Here is a 16,480-nt window from a genome sequence, read left to right as displayed (position 1 = left end):
AGAGATAATAATATGCACACAAAAAAGACAGAGCAAAACAAAGCAACAACAAAAAAAACCAATGACAAAAAAAAAAAAAAAAAAAGAAAAGCCTGTAAATAGTTCAAAGTATGTTGACCTTTAGGAGTGTTTTCCAGTTGAGTCTGATGGGGTGCCACGCCCTGGCCCCAGAGTCTATTTTTGGTACTCCCTTTGGACTTCATTGCTCTGCTCTCCTTGCTGTTCTGCTGCACATCCTTGGTGTGGTGGGGTCAGATCGGGTGCAATTCCCACATTCTCCAGTGCTGTCCCCTGTAGGGCTATGGAGTCAGTGAGGGATGTCGTGTCTCATAGTGGTGCCGGCCATATGGTCCTCTCTGTGCATTGGCTGTGCTGAGCAGGGATATCGTCCTCAAGGCTTGGTGGGCCAAGATGTGCTCCACTCTCTCTTCCTTCCCCTTCATTTGCGCATGTGTGCTCTGATCAGACATGTCCCTCTCCCTGCGCTGTAGCTTCAGTGCTGCCCTCTGAAGTGAATTCTTCTGGGGGGAGGGGCAGCTGTCCATGTAGTTGGGATTGGGGCCGGCCCCTCAGACCTCTCTACTTAGAGGAACAGAAAAACTCTAAGGCAAGAGTAGAACTTTCCTTCAACAGGAGCCAGACATCAAAGTCCAAATAAATTTAGCCAAATGTATTAAGGGGAGCCCAGGTGGCACAGTGAGTTAAGCAGTGGATCACCTAGCCTAAGGGTCAGCAGTTCAAACCCAACAGTTGGCTTGGCAGGAGAATATCTGGCAACCTGCAGCCATTAAACAGTCACTGTCCCAGAAACCCTAGTGAGCTGGTGGTGGCTACTCTTATTAAAAGTCACTCAGCACATTGTAACCATAACTGTCTATATTAAGCAAGATCTTAAAAGCAGAAAAAGTAGTTGCACTCTTTAAGTGAGGTCAGTTATTTGATGTATTTTAATTCTTTAATCCATCTGATGATGAATTCCAAAGCTGGTTTTTCTCAAGAGAGTAGATTAGAAAAGACAAGAAGAATACATGGTCGTGAAATTTTATTTTTGGGGGTCTGTTTCTTATTGTCCCAGGAGATGTATTTCAGTAGCTACAATTGTCCTGTTCTTATCTGACATTCGAGAAGTCCAGCACTAAGAATTCTGTTGTCTGTTCCATCTCCCTCCCTCCCTCCTCTTTTTTCTCCTACTGGTAGAATTGAGGTACAGACTGAAGGGAAGTGTTATTTCCCTCAGAGTTATTGAGAAAACCTTTACCAACACCACACAGTCTAATTACATTTGAATCCAGGTATACTAGTTCCCAAACACCAAGCACAAACCAACTTCACACAAATCCCCTCAATTACCCAGAAAACAGGAAGAGTTGACCTTTCACTTTATGGCCATCTCTAATAAAAGAATACAATAGACATGTGAGTGATTATATTTTCCACAATCACAATACCTGGACTCTCTTTTATCCTGTGACACATGATGTACAAAGGAAATGTTAACTTTATTTAGTACCAGCTACAGGGTACTTTCCAGTTTATTCAGTGTATTTTCAAAAGAATAAACGTAAACTGTAAACAAATCTTAAGAGGAATTGAGGGTTTTTATGGGGTTTTTTGCTGAAGGAAACTAAAAACTAAAAGCCACACTTTCCCTTATTTCTCTGAAAGGATCTGTTCAGCACCTTAGGTTGAACATGCAGAACTGGTTTCCATACCAAAGGCATTGTGGCTTCTGTAACCAAGCATCTGCAATGCATTTCATCCACAGGAGCCGAGACTTTGGAAGTTAGAGCCTGCCATATTTTTCCCATTTTGTATTGACATTTTATTTGATAGCTAACATGTCACCCTTAGCAACTAGACTGACTGACCAAATGTTCTAAAACATCCTTCTAACTGGAATAAGTAGCTTAGTTCCATTTTAAAAGAAGTGCTAGGCTTATGAGCACTAGGTTATGGGAATTGCCTTACAGCCCCATGCTGGAATTCAAGGGCAGACCTTGATCTGATATTCTCTCCCCCTCAACACGTCTCTGGGCAGAACCTCCTTTACAGCCCTCAGATCAGCATGCTCTCCATGGCTAGTCAAGCGATCCATTTAGGATTCAGGAGAACCCGTGCAGTCTCTGCAGCAGGCATTATGATACATGGTGAAATCGGAGCCGTTTGCATCTCTGTACCCAGACACAAAGACCTCCTAGCAGGCCTGGGGAATCTGCCCTCTTCAAATATCCCCGAGAAGTGAAAGTCCAGGTGAGCTTGATAAGGCTGCCCAAGGGCTTGAAAATATGTTTTTAGTGGCTACTCATCAGTGATTACCCACTCTTACACTCCAGTTATTTCCATAGGCCGAAAGACCCGCCCTTTCCAGACTCTGCTAACTTGGGTGACCTCATTAGGTAAGGCCATGGAAACAGAGTACACAAGCCAGGGCTATGCTTCTCTCTGGTGAACATATTTATAATGCAGTCTTTTGGCCTTCAATTTATTATAAAAGAATAATCAAACTGGCTCCATGTTGAAGGCTGGAGGTACATGCTACATATGAGGTTTTGTGAGCCGTCAGAATAAAGCCCACCACACAGATGCTCGTTTCTATCAGGAAAAGTGGCCTATGAAGACATCCCAGCCTCTCGTGAGAACACGAAACACAGTATGATGGATGCAATCATTGGAGAAGTGCATCACGCTGACAAGGCACATGCTTTGTCATGTAAAGTTGACCCTTGAGCTACAAGGCCTCCACCTCCCCCCATACAACTGAAAATCAGTGTGTAACTTCTGACTCCTTCAAAACTTAACTACCAACAGGCCTGCAGTTAGCTAAAAGCCTTCCCATTGATGAATACAAATTTTGTATTTTATGTGTGTTAAACACTGCACCCACACAAAAGCAGCAGTTTCATTATGGAGGAAATAGATATTTTGCAAAGAGTAAGATTTTCTTTCACACATGCCGGTACAGCTGACTCCTGGTGACCCCATAGAGCAGGGTAGAACTGTCCCTGGGTGGGATCCTGAGACTATAACCCTTTGGGAATAGAAGCTGGTGTTTTAAACTGCTGACCTAGCAGCTAGCGGCCAGATGCATAACCAGTGCCCCACCAGGGCTCTCACTGTTCATTCTTCACAACAGGCCTTAAGCTGCATTCGTGGGCAACCACTGCAGCAGATTTCAATTTACAATACATATCAAGCAACCGTTCTTGGCCTGTCCTGGCTTCTCTGTTTCTGGGGAGTACTTAGTGAATGACAGTGGAGAACCACTCCCAAGCCAGACCACCCGCTGTCACTGAGTTTCAAAGGGCTCATAGGGAAGCACGAAGGGGCCACTTGTTACTCCTGCACACAATTTACTGTACTGCTCACGTGGAGATGATTAGCATTGTGTTTCTTAATCTAGGTGTAATTGGACCTATGCAGTTCAGCCTCATGTTGTTTATAGGTCCATTACAGCCTTAGGGAAAAAAATAAAAGTAACAAACAGGTAAAATAGAGAATGTCTAAGTCAAAGACAAAATTCAGAAATCTTCTTTCCTTCATGTGATACCTGTAATCATTTTATAGTGTAAGTGAGAATATTCTTAAGGTGGCCCAGAGTTCAAAATAACATCGCAAGAATATACAAATTGGGAGATTACGCTAATACTTAGCTAGTATTGCAAAAATCACAAGAATCATATACCCCTAAAATGTCCCAAAATTTTATATATCAACCACTCACCTGCTTTGTCTAAAATCTATCAAGAATATTACCAATAATATCATGTACTGCACAAAATTCAAAATGATAAATTAATTTTTATAGTAAAAATGAACTTACATATTTTCCACACATAAATAAAAATAACTTCCCTTTCAAAGGACCTTTCTCAGCACAGTAATGAAATTTAAAATTAATTTCGTGAAAGGATATATGAGTGACTAGCAATAGACTGGTGCTGGAAGTTTAGTTCCATACTTATTACACCTTAAAATGAAAACACCCAGCTCTAAGCCAATATGAACTCAAATCAGAAAGGGGGGGGGGATCCATTTTACCAAATTCACTTATCAACTAAGTTAGTTTATTGTGCCAACCTCGCCGATAAACACATATGGGGTTAATTGAATGGCAGAGGGAAAATGGCTTGGTTAGCCTCGCCTTTCGAGTTCTCGGGTCCCTTGCTTTCTGATGGTCCGACCAGGGTGCAGCTGCCTTAGCCAGTTCCCTGCTTCAGCTTGCAAGGCTGACTTCCTGCAAGACATCCCCAAGGAGAAGCTGCATAGACCTACCCCAATCCAATATGGCCCTGGGTGCTGGAGCAGCCATGTGGAGACGCTTGCCAGTGCTGAGATACTTACACTTTCACTGATTTGGTTTTCCTCCTGCAGTCAGCATCATTGTGTCTGTTTTGTGAGATGGAGGAGGACTTTGTGGACTGGTGTTAGACATATGGGTAATGGATTAATGTTGGACTCATGGGCTTGGGCAGCACTGGGTTGGGATGTTTTTGTTTTTGTAATCATTTTATTAGGGGCTCATACAACTCTTATCACAATCCATACACACATTAACCGTGTAAACCGCATTTGTACATTCATTGCCCTCATCATTCTCAAAACATTTTCTCTCCACTTAAAACCCCCGGCATTAGGTCCTCATTCCGCCCCCCCTCCCCCCTCCCTCAAGAGCCCTCGATAGTCTATAAATTGTTATTTTGTCATATCTTGCCCTGTCCGACGTGTCTCCCTTTACCCACTTTTCGGTTGTCCGTCCCCCAGGGAGGAGGTCACATATAGTTCCTTGTAATCGGTTCCCTCTTTCCTACCCACTCTCCCTCTACCCTCCCTGTTTCGCCACTCACACCACTGGTCCTGTAGGGCTCATCCGCCCAGGTTGGGATGTTTTTTGATGCGCACTTAATCTTTATGCGCACTCCCTCTTATACATGAGTTGCTATGGATTTGTTTCTCTAGAATACCCAGACTAGCACATCAACTTTCATCATCTTCTTTTAAGTCAAACAGTCATAAACATAAAGAAAGGTTTCTACTCTTTAATGGCTAAACTTAATACACAACACTATTTCAAATTGTGGACAGTCACATTCAAATATGCTTAGATTTGACAAATCATTGTTACAATACTGAGAAACTTCATGAAAAAGGATATTTAACCATTTCTAAGAATCAAATATCTTTTTGCTACATGGGCCCATATATTAATAGTAACATGTTTAAAAATACAATCATTTGGACTTCAAATTATTATAAAAGAATAATCAGGGTCATATATGCTTTCTGAAATACACAAACATGATCTATTTTGAAGGCTGAAGGTAAATGTTACACATGAGATTTTTCTTTGTTGCACTGACTTGTTAAAGACCAAACTTGAAGCCAACACTTTTCTAAAAGACACAGCTATTTCTACACTACATTAGTGTAATCATAAAAGATACCAGAACTAAAGTATCACTTTCATACTAACCAATTTCACCACAACACACTTTGTCTAGGAGACCAGAAAAAACCCCAGGCAATTTGGATTTCCCTTATGGAATCTAACATAATAGAATTTCAAACTTTCTGGGTTTAATAGACTTCAATTCTTTTTCCAGCAGGATCTATCTACACAGCACAGTGCTAAAGAAAATTATTCCAGTGAAATAGGTATTTAGAGTCAACATATGATTAACATAATAGTGCTATACAAAGATTTTCTGCAGGTACAAATGCTAAGAAAGGCCACAGTGGACAGTGCAGACACTGTGAATTCAGGAGGTTACAGGTACCACTGAGGGTCAGAGGAGACCACAAGTTCCTTTTTTTTTTTTCTTTCAGCAATGGAAACAGAAAAAGGAAGGAAAAAAATGAGTCACCTAAGAGCCAAAATAATATAATCCCATTGTCAATAATGTAGTTTTCAGGTATGGTTTCAATTAAACAGGCAAATTAACTTAACAGTTACTGAACTTGAACAAGATCAAAAAATGATTGATTCTCCTTTTCTTATCAAAGGAATGCACTAGGATTAGCACGGGGATCTTTCTGGTTCCTGTATCTGTAGGTCAGCCAAACGCCCAAGATCTAAAATGGAAAGAGGAGAGGAGAAATGAGTAGAGGAAATAGCAACCGTGTCATTTATTCAGTAAGGTGTCATTTATCAGGTAGGTAATCTGGAGCACTTTGTACTATTTGTTCAAGGAGAGAGGCTTATTTTTGCTTTTTGGAATGCAGTGAATAGACCATAGGAGAGGCCTGAGGAAATAAATTAATATGAACACTGTGCGAGGCTGAATTGTGACACGCCCTCCCCAAAATAAAGTACCCACGTTCTAATCTCCAGAACCTACAAGTGTTACATTGCAAAAGGGACTCTGCAGATCTAATTAAGTTAAGGGTGCTGTGAGGGAGAAAGCAGGTTAACTAATCCAGGTGACACCAGTGATGGGATAAGAAGAGGAAGGAGGGTCGAAGTCAGAGACAGCAAGCCAGTGATGCTGAGAAAGAAGCTACTATGCTGCTGGCGTTGGAGATGAAGAACGTGGTCATGAACCGAAGAATGAAAGTGGCCTCTGGACACTGGGAAAGACCAGGGAAGCAGGTTCCTTTCAGGGTCTCTGGAAGAAACACAGGCTTGGAGCCCATTCAGACTTCTGATTTCTAGAAGGGTAAAAAATAATTGTCGTTCTTCAAGTTGTGAACTTTACAGTAGCATCAGGAAATTGATACAAAAACTGAATGGTCTGGATAGTTAAACTATCATATATTTGGAAAATTCAGAAACAAATGTGATCACAAAATTCATGCGACAGCAAAGACACTGTTACTAAATCAATTTACCAACACAGACAATTAAAAATGTTGTACTTCCATGCCTCTCTAAAGGGGTAAAACTCTATAATTTAACAATAAAGACAAGTTGTTATTGTACCATTTCCATATTGGGTTTATGAGGAAAAGTTAATCAACATAGCCTACGTTTTCAGATACGTGTTCTTCCTGCTACTGCTATTTTAAAGGTGCCTTTTAAGAAATTCTAAATTTGTAGAAAAAGGTACAAAATCCTAATAGTACAAAATTAATTTCATGTGATTTTTCTACTCTAGATATTTGTTGTGTGTTAATCTGAATTTTGTTCATTTGATTTCTTATCCACCACTAGCCATTTAATTACTTGTAGAAAATTTAGAGTAAGTCATAACTTTCTCCATTGACCATAATAATAACTGACAATATTTATAGTGAACATGCACATTGAAAAAAATTGTGGTTTGAGAGTCAAATTAAAAATAGTAAGCCTAATTTGAAGTCAGCCTAATTTTAGGAAGGAGAAATCATCCTTGGAAATACATGTGCAGGGAAGGAAAGGGGATTCATTTAACAAAGACTTACACTGTACTGTGTGACAGGCATATACAAGAACTGCCCCTGTGGGTTTCTGAGATTATAAATTTTTACAGGAGCAAAAAGCCTCATCTTTCTCCTGTGGATTACCTGGTGCATTTGAATCAATGACCTTGTGGGTTAGCAGGCTTATATGTGACCCGCTGGCCACCAGAGGTCCCTGTGGCTGATATTTAAAATAGTGTGTGAGCTGTAGATTAAAGTGTGAACTTATTCCTAATCCCTTTTGTCTATATTCCCGGATGTGATGATCCAATGTGTCACTGGCTGGTGTCATGCTGACATTCACCCCTCGCCTCAGTCCTGGTGATTGGCACCACACTGAGCTCCACACATGCTGCTACACAGGTACTTCTGTAAGCCATCCCCGTCCGCCTTCAGATCCCCACCAACTGCTCAAGAGTCATGTCCTGAACCTCCCTTCAGAAACGCTGCAACATACGAAGCTTCAAGGCAGACTTTTTCATGTGCACTGTTATCCCTCCACAGTGTGCATGTACATGAATGTCAACGTACATATAAGTCATAAGGAAATCAAGCGCTTAGGTAAATTAAATACTCATAATCTACAGTGATATATTACCAATATCGAATTATTTAAATTCAGCTGTAAATGACAAAAAGAGGAAACCATTGTCTAACTCTTCCCTCACATTGAAAATGTAAAACAAAACAAGCAATTACATTTTAAGATTACAAAGAGACTCAAGACTTAGAAGATTTTCATGAAGAGATTACTGAGGATATGGGTGCTACAGTGAGGTGTGATGAAGAGAGCGGATGGTACCCAGCTATCAAACAGAATAGCATCTCAAAAAAAAAAGAAAAGAATAGCATCTTGGGTCTTAAAGGGTGATCTTCAAACAAGCAGTATCTAAGTGAGGCATCAACTAAGTCTGGGCATGGAAGATGGAAGGATGATAAATAATAAAATCTAAACCCAAAGAAGGAAATGGTATTACATGATGAACTTACATTATGAACTCTCAATTTGCAACTAGCAATGAAGGGCAATGGGAGCCCAAAATCAATGATCAGGGCCCCTACATGGATTAAACTCCTGGTGCATCCCGACTGGCCACAGTCCAGGATTGTGAGTAACCTTGCTATATTATGGCAGATGTAATCTCTGATATTTGGTCTCCTTTTTGATCTACTTTAAATTTGTTCTGGGTTTTTGTATTTCTTGTTTTTTTTTCTTGATTGTGGATTTTTTTTTCCCATCTGGCTTATTTTAATATTGTTGTTGGTAATATATATAAGTATATATATTTTGTTGTTGTTGTTGATGTTTTGGTTTTTCTGGTATGTTTTCCAATATATGAAATTCAGGATATAGACAAATCTATAGAAATAGTTAACTGGTATAAAGGATTATTGGGGATACAGGAGGGGAGGCTGGAGGGAAATGAGGAGCTAATAATGAATATAAGAAGGAAAATACAAGTAGGGAAAAAAAAAGATGTAGGTTTTAAAACTCTGACTAGACATAAACAGAAACTATCTATTGGTTCCAGAAGCTTAAGCCCAATGTGCAGCAGGTCAACAGAGTGTAATTCATATCTCAGAAATGTGAATGTAGTGAAATATTAAGTCTGGAAAAGACAAAAATAAAATATGTCAAAATAGAAATCACGGATCTTCCTGAGAAAAGAAGCATACATGGTTGTTAAGTACAGAAAGATGCGTAGCACTCTTTGGAAGAATTCCCTTAGAATACAAATCAGTGTGCTGCAACCAACTCACAAAGTAAGTCAGCATTTCCTAAGAATACAAAATGAAAAATGTCAAAGTAGGAAGAGAAGTCAGGGAAAAAGAAAAAAAGAATTAGAATAAAATATAATGCCTATGCATATGTATATAATATAGAATACATACTATTATATTATAGAATATTATTTATAGAATACAGTATGTATTCATTACATCAGATGTTGATATGAAGGAGCTTCAAAAACCTTGTAGAAAATTCTCATTCCTTTTTTTAATTCCGTGAAGTTTCTGAAGTTGCCTTGTATGTGTATGTGTGTGTGTGTGGATATACACACACTGGGATGAGAATGGGCTTTCTAAACATAAAATAAATGACACAGTACAAAAACCAGTAGACGGAAAGTAAGATCTATTCTAAATTAGAGAGAGCAATATTGAAGCAGTGCAAAGAATGAGAGTGTGCAAAAGCTGAAGAAGGAGAAGAGTGGGAGGGGAAAGATGGAGACAGAGGACGATGTAAAAAGGACAAGAAAGGAGAACCCAAAGGGGTGGGGCCGGGGTGTATGAGACAGCCCCTCATCACGCCCAGCCCTGTGCTGTGCTTCCTGCATATATTCCCAAGCCTTAAGCTACTCCATGGAATCTTTATAAGAAAATGTATGCATGTGCAATATAACTCAACTCTGACTCGCAGTGCGCCTGTGCTGCAGGGTTTCCAAAGCTGTCCGTTTTTACCAAAGCAGACTGCCACATTCTTCTCCAGGGAGCACCTAGTAGGTTTGAAACACTGACCTTTCTGCTATATTTGTGCATGTTTCATTAATATATGGAAGTATTACACAAGTAAGTAATATGAATGCCCCACCTAGTCTAAAATTAAATTGTAAATGTTTAATTTAGCAAAACACCCGTTATGCTGTGGAGCTCACTGTGCCTCAGTGCAACCCTACCGGAGAGACTAGAATAGACTAGTCCCACGGCTTCCAAAATTGCAATCTGCACAGAAGCGGGCTGACATTAATCTTTCTTCCCTCAGAGTGGCTGGTGGTTTTCATCAACCACCAACCTTCTGGCTGGCAGCCAAGTGTTTAAACACTTGGGTTCCCAACTCGCATGAACTAAACCATCATTTACCAGAGAACTAGAAGAGATCTAAAAAATAATCCAGTCTAACTTCCTCATTGTATCCATGCTTGTATTTTACAAAAAGGGGAATTGATAAAGCATTTCATATTGTTACAAAGTTAATGCTAGACTTAGAAGTAGATTCCCAGCCCTGGAATAGTTAATTCTCAATGGAAGTATCTATTGATACATTCCACTGCTGGAGTGCTGTGGTAGCTATATAATTGTCGATTTGAGAGGATCATGCGTGAAGTCTAGTCCCCCGAGTCTAGTCTGTCAATCGGATCATAGCCAATGGGGCTTCTGTGTGGGCATGGCCTTCTCCTGAGAAATCTAGGAAATCTGGTACTTCCTGCTTGGAGGTGAAAGACACCTCTCTCTCTCTGCTACTCCGTGGGAGACATAGCAGCTGACAAGACACATGGACCCACCCTGATGAAGTCCTGGGTGCTGGAGAAGCCATGCAGAGACCCTGCCCGCGTTGAGATGTTTCCAATGCCACTGGATCCAAAGACTTTCTACCCACTGGCCTGCGAGCTTCTACATTCAGTGTCATTGCATGTGTTTCCTGAGTCTGAAGGGGACTTTATAGATTGGTATGGGGCATATGGGCTAATATCAAATTAATGGACTTCGTCTGGACTGGACTAGGATATTTCCTCAATGTTCAATTGCTCTTGTATATAAATCTCTTTCCTATACATGTATGTTATGTCCATGGATTTGTTTCTCTAGTCTACCCAGACACACACCAGTGCCCTGCTGTGTGAGACATCATGTCCTATATAAACAGGGGTCCTATCACAAAGGCAGGCAAACGTCCGTCATTCTCGCCTACCTCCGTAAAACTGAAGAAGAGCCCAATGCCACCAACGAATCGCAAAACTTCCCCGGCATATTCTTCTATTATTGGAGCACACGGTGAGCAGGGGTGGCCACTTTCAGCACAGTTCTGTATCAATTAAAGAAGAGGATTTCTACTTCAATGTACATTTATGATAAGCATATAAAAATTAAAGAAATTTTATTAATTTTAATAGTGTCTGGAGGTAGTAATTCCAATTTGGGACCTAAGTTCTTTGGTCTGCACTGAGAGTCCTGTGGTACACAGCATTCTGAGACTGTCCTCAAGATCCGCTCCACCCCCACAGAAACAAAACAAAATCCACGGCCATTAAGTCAATTCTGACTCATCGTGACCCTAGATAGGGTTTCCAAAGCAGTAAATCCTTACAGGAATAGATAGCCTCTTCTTTCTGCCAGGCAGCAGTGGGTGGATTTGAACTGCCAACCTTGTGGTTTATGGTCCGATATTTAGCCAGTGTTCCCTTTAGAACTTCCATAATTCCTCACTTGCATGTAGGTAAGTCTCGTGACTGATGGGATAATCTCTCCTGATTTCATGCTAGCAGACTGGGGAGAGATCTTCACCCTGGCTTTGTCCAGGTGGATCTAAGAGGGCCTGCAGTTAGGAACTAAAAGCAGTCTCTGGAAGCTGAGCAGTGGTTCTACACGCACATGAACTGAGTTCTATCCACAAGCAGTGAGTGTGGAAGGAGGTCCTCCGTCTCAGAGGTCACTGCAGTCCCACAGTCAGCAACTGGATTTCAAGCTGGTGAGGCCCTGAGCAGAGAGAACCACTAGCTACCCCATAACCGGACTCAGGATCCACGGGAACCATGAGAAAATAAACAAATGTTGTTTTAAGCCACTAAGTTTGTGTTACACAGGTGTTACACTTGGTTACATAGCAAGACAAAACCAAGACGGACCTCTATACCAAGAAGAAAAACAGCCCTGGTGGCACAGGGGGTTAAACAATCGGCTACTAAACTGCGAGGTTGGTGGTTCAAGTACTATCAGCCACCCCACAGGACCACCATCAGGCTGTCTGCTCCTACAAAAATGCAGTCTTAGAAACTCTACTGGCAGCAATTCTAGTTGGCCTTCTAGGGTCACTGTGAGTCAAATCAACTTGGTGACTGTGGGTTTGGTTTTTCAGTATCAACACACAGAGAGAAATGCCACAAGAGCAGCTTCAGACTGAGGGACTTTCCAGCTGAGGTTCGAGAGCTACGCACAGGCACTTCCTCACACTCTAAACCTGTGAGAACTTCCCCACAGGCCAAGCCCGAGGTCACCTTCACATGTCCTGCTGAGAACTGGGAGGTCAGAGCCTGACAGAGATTCCTGTAACTGATATTACATCTAGGTGAGCTCCCAAAGCGAAAGGATAAGAGGTTGTGTTTGACCAGGTATGCTGTGAAATACTTACTATAGCCTTCCTAACCACATTCTTTCGGAGCCCTGGTGGGTTATGGGTTGGGTTATGAGTCACAAGATCAGCAGTTCAAGTACCCCAGCTGCTCAACAGAAGAAAGATGAGGCTCTCTGTTCCCATAAAGATTTACAGCTTCGGAAGCACAAGTAACAGTTCTCCCCTGTCCTATAGGGTCACTATGAACCTACATTAACTGAGGGGCACTGGGTGGAAACACTCTGTGAGTCCTTCCCAGTGACTGGGTATAGTTAGGCAAATATGGTGTCTGTGGCCAACAAAGGGAACTGAACAGCCCTAGGAATGCAAATAAGGTACATGAAACCCCTGTGGAGGTGGGGCCATGTAAATATGGTGTACCAAACTCTACAGAGGGAATCAATCCATTTTCCTATCCCCTGTGCTTAAAAAAAAGAAAGCCAATTTTGGGGGTGGGGGGAACACCTCACTACTGTAAGGAGAGAAGAGCAATGAGTGCCCTTTAGATCCAGGGTCCCTCACCCAGAACCTGAGAGATACAGGAGGGAGGAAGAGCTGTAACTTACCAAACATGCTGCATGATGGTGAGACTCAGCAGCAGCATGTACAACACAAAACTTCAGGAGCAGCACCAGAAGACCCGCAAGAGAGAGAGAGCGCAGTGGACGTCCTGGTCCACAAAGCTAGAAAGCTGAGCACCTTCAGGCAGAAGGTTTGCTGACAGAGTGGAGTGTGTCGGGCAATTGATAGAGCTAGGCCTTCTAACCCATGACTAAAAGAGTTGAGTACTTTTGGGCCAAAGCTTACGGCCAGAGAAGAGTGCCTTTGGGACCTTATCAGTCGTGAGAGAACGTTGAATATGCGCTGGAGCAGGGCAGAAGCCAGCCCAGCAGGGCACCCAGTGAGGACCTAGAGCCCAAAGGCCAGGGAGAGGACTGCCTGTGGCTATAAACAAAATGTCCTGGCTGAAGAACTGTATCCCGAGCCATTCCCAATCCTGCACCAATTTCAACAGTTATCAAATTCATCAGAGAATAGAGTCGTGAAAGAGACAGCTGGTGTCAGAAGTGGTAGAAGGTTGGTGAGAAGCTCTGGGCTGACACTGGCAGTGACTCATCTCCCTCCTCATGAAGTTAGAGGAGGTCAGTGCCCCACCAAGTCATTTTTACAGGGTGGGAGAGAGTCTTGCATATCCTCGAGCCTGGGTTAAGAAGCTCAGCTTGGTATAAATCATGATCTTCCTAGCACCTCGATATGGTTTAAACCAAGATATTTAGATACCTTCTCTGAATCACTAAGGCTAATGTGCAGCTATTTCTCTTTTACAGATTATTCTAAGAGTTAGGGTAAAATTGGAAGAAGCCAGGGGCTATAATTCAATAATTAGAAGCACGTGTGTTCATCAGGATCCTGAAATATCTAGCATTCTTGGGAGTAGATCTCTGACGCTCAATTGTGTACATGGAAATAGAATGCAATTCAGCATTAGAAAGTCCATTTCTCCCAGGTTAATCATTAACCACCTATCCACAATGCATCTTTAATAATTATTTTATACTTTGACTTACAGCCAAACAGGTGTCATTTCGGTTATAACTTCGGAACCCGCAGCAGTTTAAATTTCTCTGGATGTCATTTCGAGCACTTGCTGTATTATTCCAACCAACTTCCAGAAGCTGACCCTATATAAGGCATGTATTATTTACATTAAAATGTCATCCTACATGAAATACATAAAGTTAGAGCTTATGATATTTTTTAAGAACTGAGCAGACCTAAAATAAATATTCTTTACAAGACCACTAAATCTTTTCAAAGTTTATTACTCATCCTTCAATGAAAATGAAGGCACTGCTTCTGTCTCAAGAATGAAAAGTCTCCATTGTTAAATGCAATTTGAAAGAAGAACTTGGTTCAGAGACAAACGTCTCAAGAATATGAGAAGATAAAATTCTATTGCTCCAAGATAAAAGTTCCATTTTCTCACAAATTATGTACTTTGAAACTGTTACTTGTTAAAATGGAACCATAGACCTTCCCAGAGCAAACATTGTGTTGTATGATGGTGGGAGAAGCCTGGGGCATATCTTTTAAGAGATCAAAAAGGGAACCCAGTGCTTTGAGTGAACATGGCATTCTGAACAATGGGAAATTACTCTGGATTCCAATCATTCCGCCTCCCCTTGCTCTGTTCATAGTATGTGGTGTCATACAGTAGAAGGAAAATGTCTTTTCTTACCTGTTGGTCTTGGTTCAGGGTTAAACAAGCACAGGACACAGAAAGTTGAACAATAAATACAAGCAAGAGGATTATCATGTACTGAGAATTAAAAGTTAAGGATATACTAAGTACTTTTAAAATTACATAAAGCAGAGACACTGATAACTTTCCAAAGAAATATACCTACTTATTACTTTGCTAATGCAGTGTAGATACGACATATATAGAAATACAAATTGTAATCACTTATCAACAGCAGATCTGCTCAAATTTTATTTAGAATGAGTAAAATAGGAAGTACATACAGATAAGTGTATGTTAGCTTTCTTAAGATTAAACCCAAAATCCATTATAAAATCTTCAGTCAACTATTAATCTGCAGTCAAGGTGCCAATGGCCACTGAAGCAATTCACTGGTATTCTGAATTTGCATGCATAAATTGGTCTATTGAACTTGGAGATTATAATCTTGAAAGGCCAAACAAATGAACAACAAAAAAGAACGATGTAAACCCACAATAGCCTGACTCTCAGAGACTTTTCTATGTTGAACGCATGACAAGGCTTTCCAGGAGTTGCTCTCTGGCACTTAATTTCCTAATCATGATTTTAAATTAATAGTAGCTAATTAAATGGCAATCAACAGCAAATAAGAGCTCATGCCCAGTGCAGTAAATACTACATCACAAGGATACAAAAAACAGCAACACCTGATGGTGCTTCACGGCTCCAATCAGCCCGACTAAAGCAATCAGGAACAGGAAGATGCCCACTGCGATGACCACGCCGACCACTCGGAGACTGGAAATCAGCCCGAAGCCAATGCCCCATGCGGCAATGCCGATGAGCAGCAGACTCACAAGCTGCAAAGCACAAGAGAAAGTTGTGGGAGGGGACAGTGCTAATTTTTTTTTCAGGAACATTTTTCAGGTGCCCACTTAGTATCTTTCAAATGATAGATAATACTAAACACTCAAATAAACACAAAACCTCTCCGTCTGTTGTATTATTTTAACAAATTACATGAAACATTCGGCTTCATATGCATAAGCATATGCAACTCAAGCTTCTGAAATAACAGCATGTTTACAGCTGCCAGATGCTGATAACATCCCAGTCTGATATAACTGTCTCCTCCCTTCTCTCTCCTTCAGAGTCTATCTGGACTGCAACCCACGTACTGCAATGCCTGCCTCCCCTGCCCTCCACTGAACAGGCAGAAGTAACTCTTCTCCGAACAACTTCTCTTCCTTGACTAGAATTCCACTCCTGCATATTCACTCACATTCTGTTATCTAGCTCGGCTCTCCTAGGAGACTGAGCCGTTTGGGCTAATGAACCCACATCTTCCCACTTATCTATGTCCCCAGAGAGCAGCCACGGTGGCACAGTGGTTACAGACTTGTCTACTAACCACAAGGTAACCACCTCGAACCAATCAGCTGTGCCTATGGTGAAAGATGACTATACTGCCATCAGGGTGATGGCCGTGGAAACCGACAGGGGCAGCTCTACCCTGTCCTGTGGGCTCACTAGAATGGGGAGTGACTCCGCGGCAGAGTTTGGTCGTTCGGTTCTCACCAGAACCTTTCACGTGACCAGGAGCCTAGGGAAGACTCCAAAGTTGCTCACTGAATTATTGCTAAAAGGAACCACTTTAAATGTCCTTATCTGTTGACGGATGAGCCCTATAGGACCAGTGGTGTGAGTGGCAAAACAGGGAGGGTAAAGGGAGAATGGGTAGGAAAGAGGGAACCGATTACATGGAACTGTGT

General features: G+C 41.5%; 1 protein-coding gene across 1 annotated transcript in view; it reads right to left on the bottom strand.

Moving 5' to 3' along the window:
- Window positions 1-5,021: 5,021 nt before the first annotated feature.
- The window catches only part of TSPAN13 (tetraspanin 13), a 13,431-nt gene continuing 1,972 nt past the window's right edge, over window positions 5,022-16,480 (bottom strand). Inside the window, exons 2-6 of the mRNA XM_004702831.2 lie at window positions 15,401-15,568; window positions 14,724-14,804; window positions 14,053-14,166; window positions 11,066-11,179; window positions 5,022-6,069 (exon numbers count right to left, since the gene is read on the bottom strand). Coding sequence (XP_004702888.2) covers window positions 5,995-6,069; window positions 11,066-11,179; window positions 14,053-14,166; window positions 14,724-14,804; window positions 15,401-15,568 — 552 coding nt within the window. The 3' untranslated portion in view covers window positions 5,022-5,994. The remainder of the gene's footprint in view (window positions 6,070-11,065; window positions 11,180-14,052; window positions 14,167-14,723; window positions 14,805-15,400; window positions 15,569-16,480) is intronic.

This window comes from Echinops telfairi, unplaced genomic scaffold (genome assembly GCF_000313985.2).
Source record: "Echinops telfairi isolate 266 unplaced genomic scaffold, ASM31398v2 ScPeMD7_23;HRSCAF=83, whole genome shotgun sequence".
Taxonomy (NCBI): Eukaryota; Metazoa; Chordata; class Mammalia; order Afrosoricida; family Tenrecidae; genus Echinops; species Echinops telfairi.
Note: the sequence above shows the minus strand (reverse complement) of the source record. Positions and strands in the feature narration are given on the sequence as shown.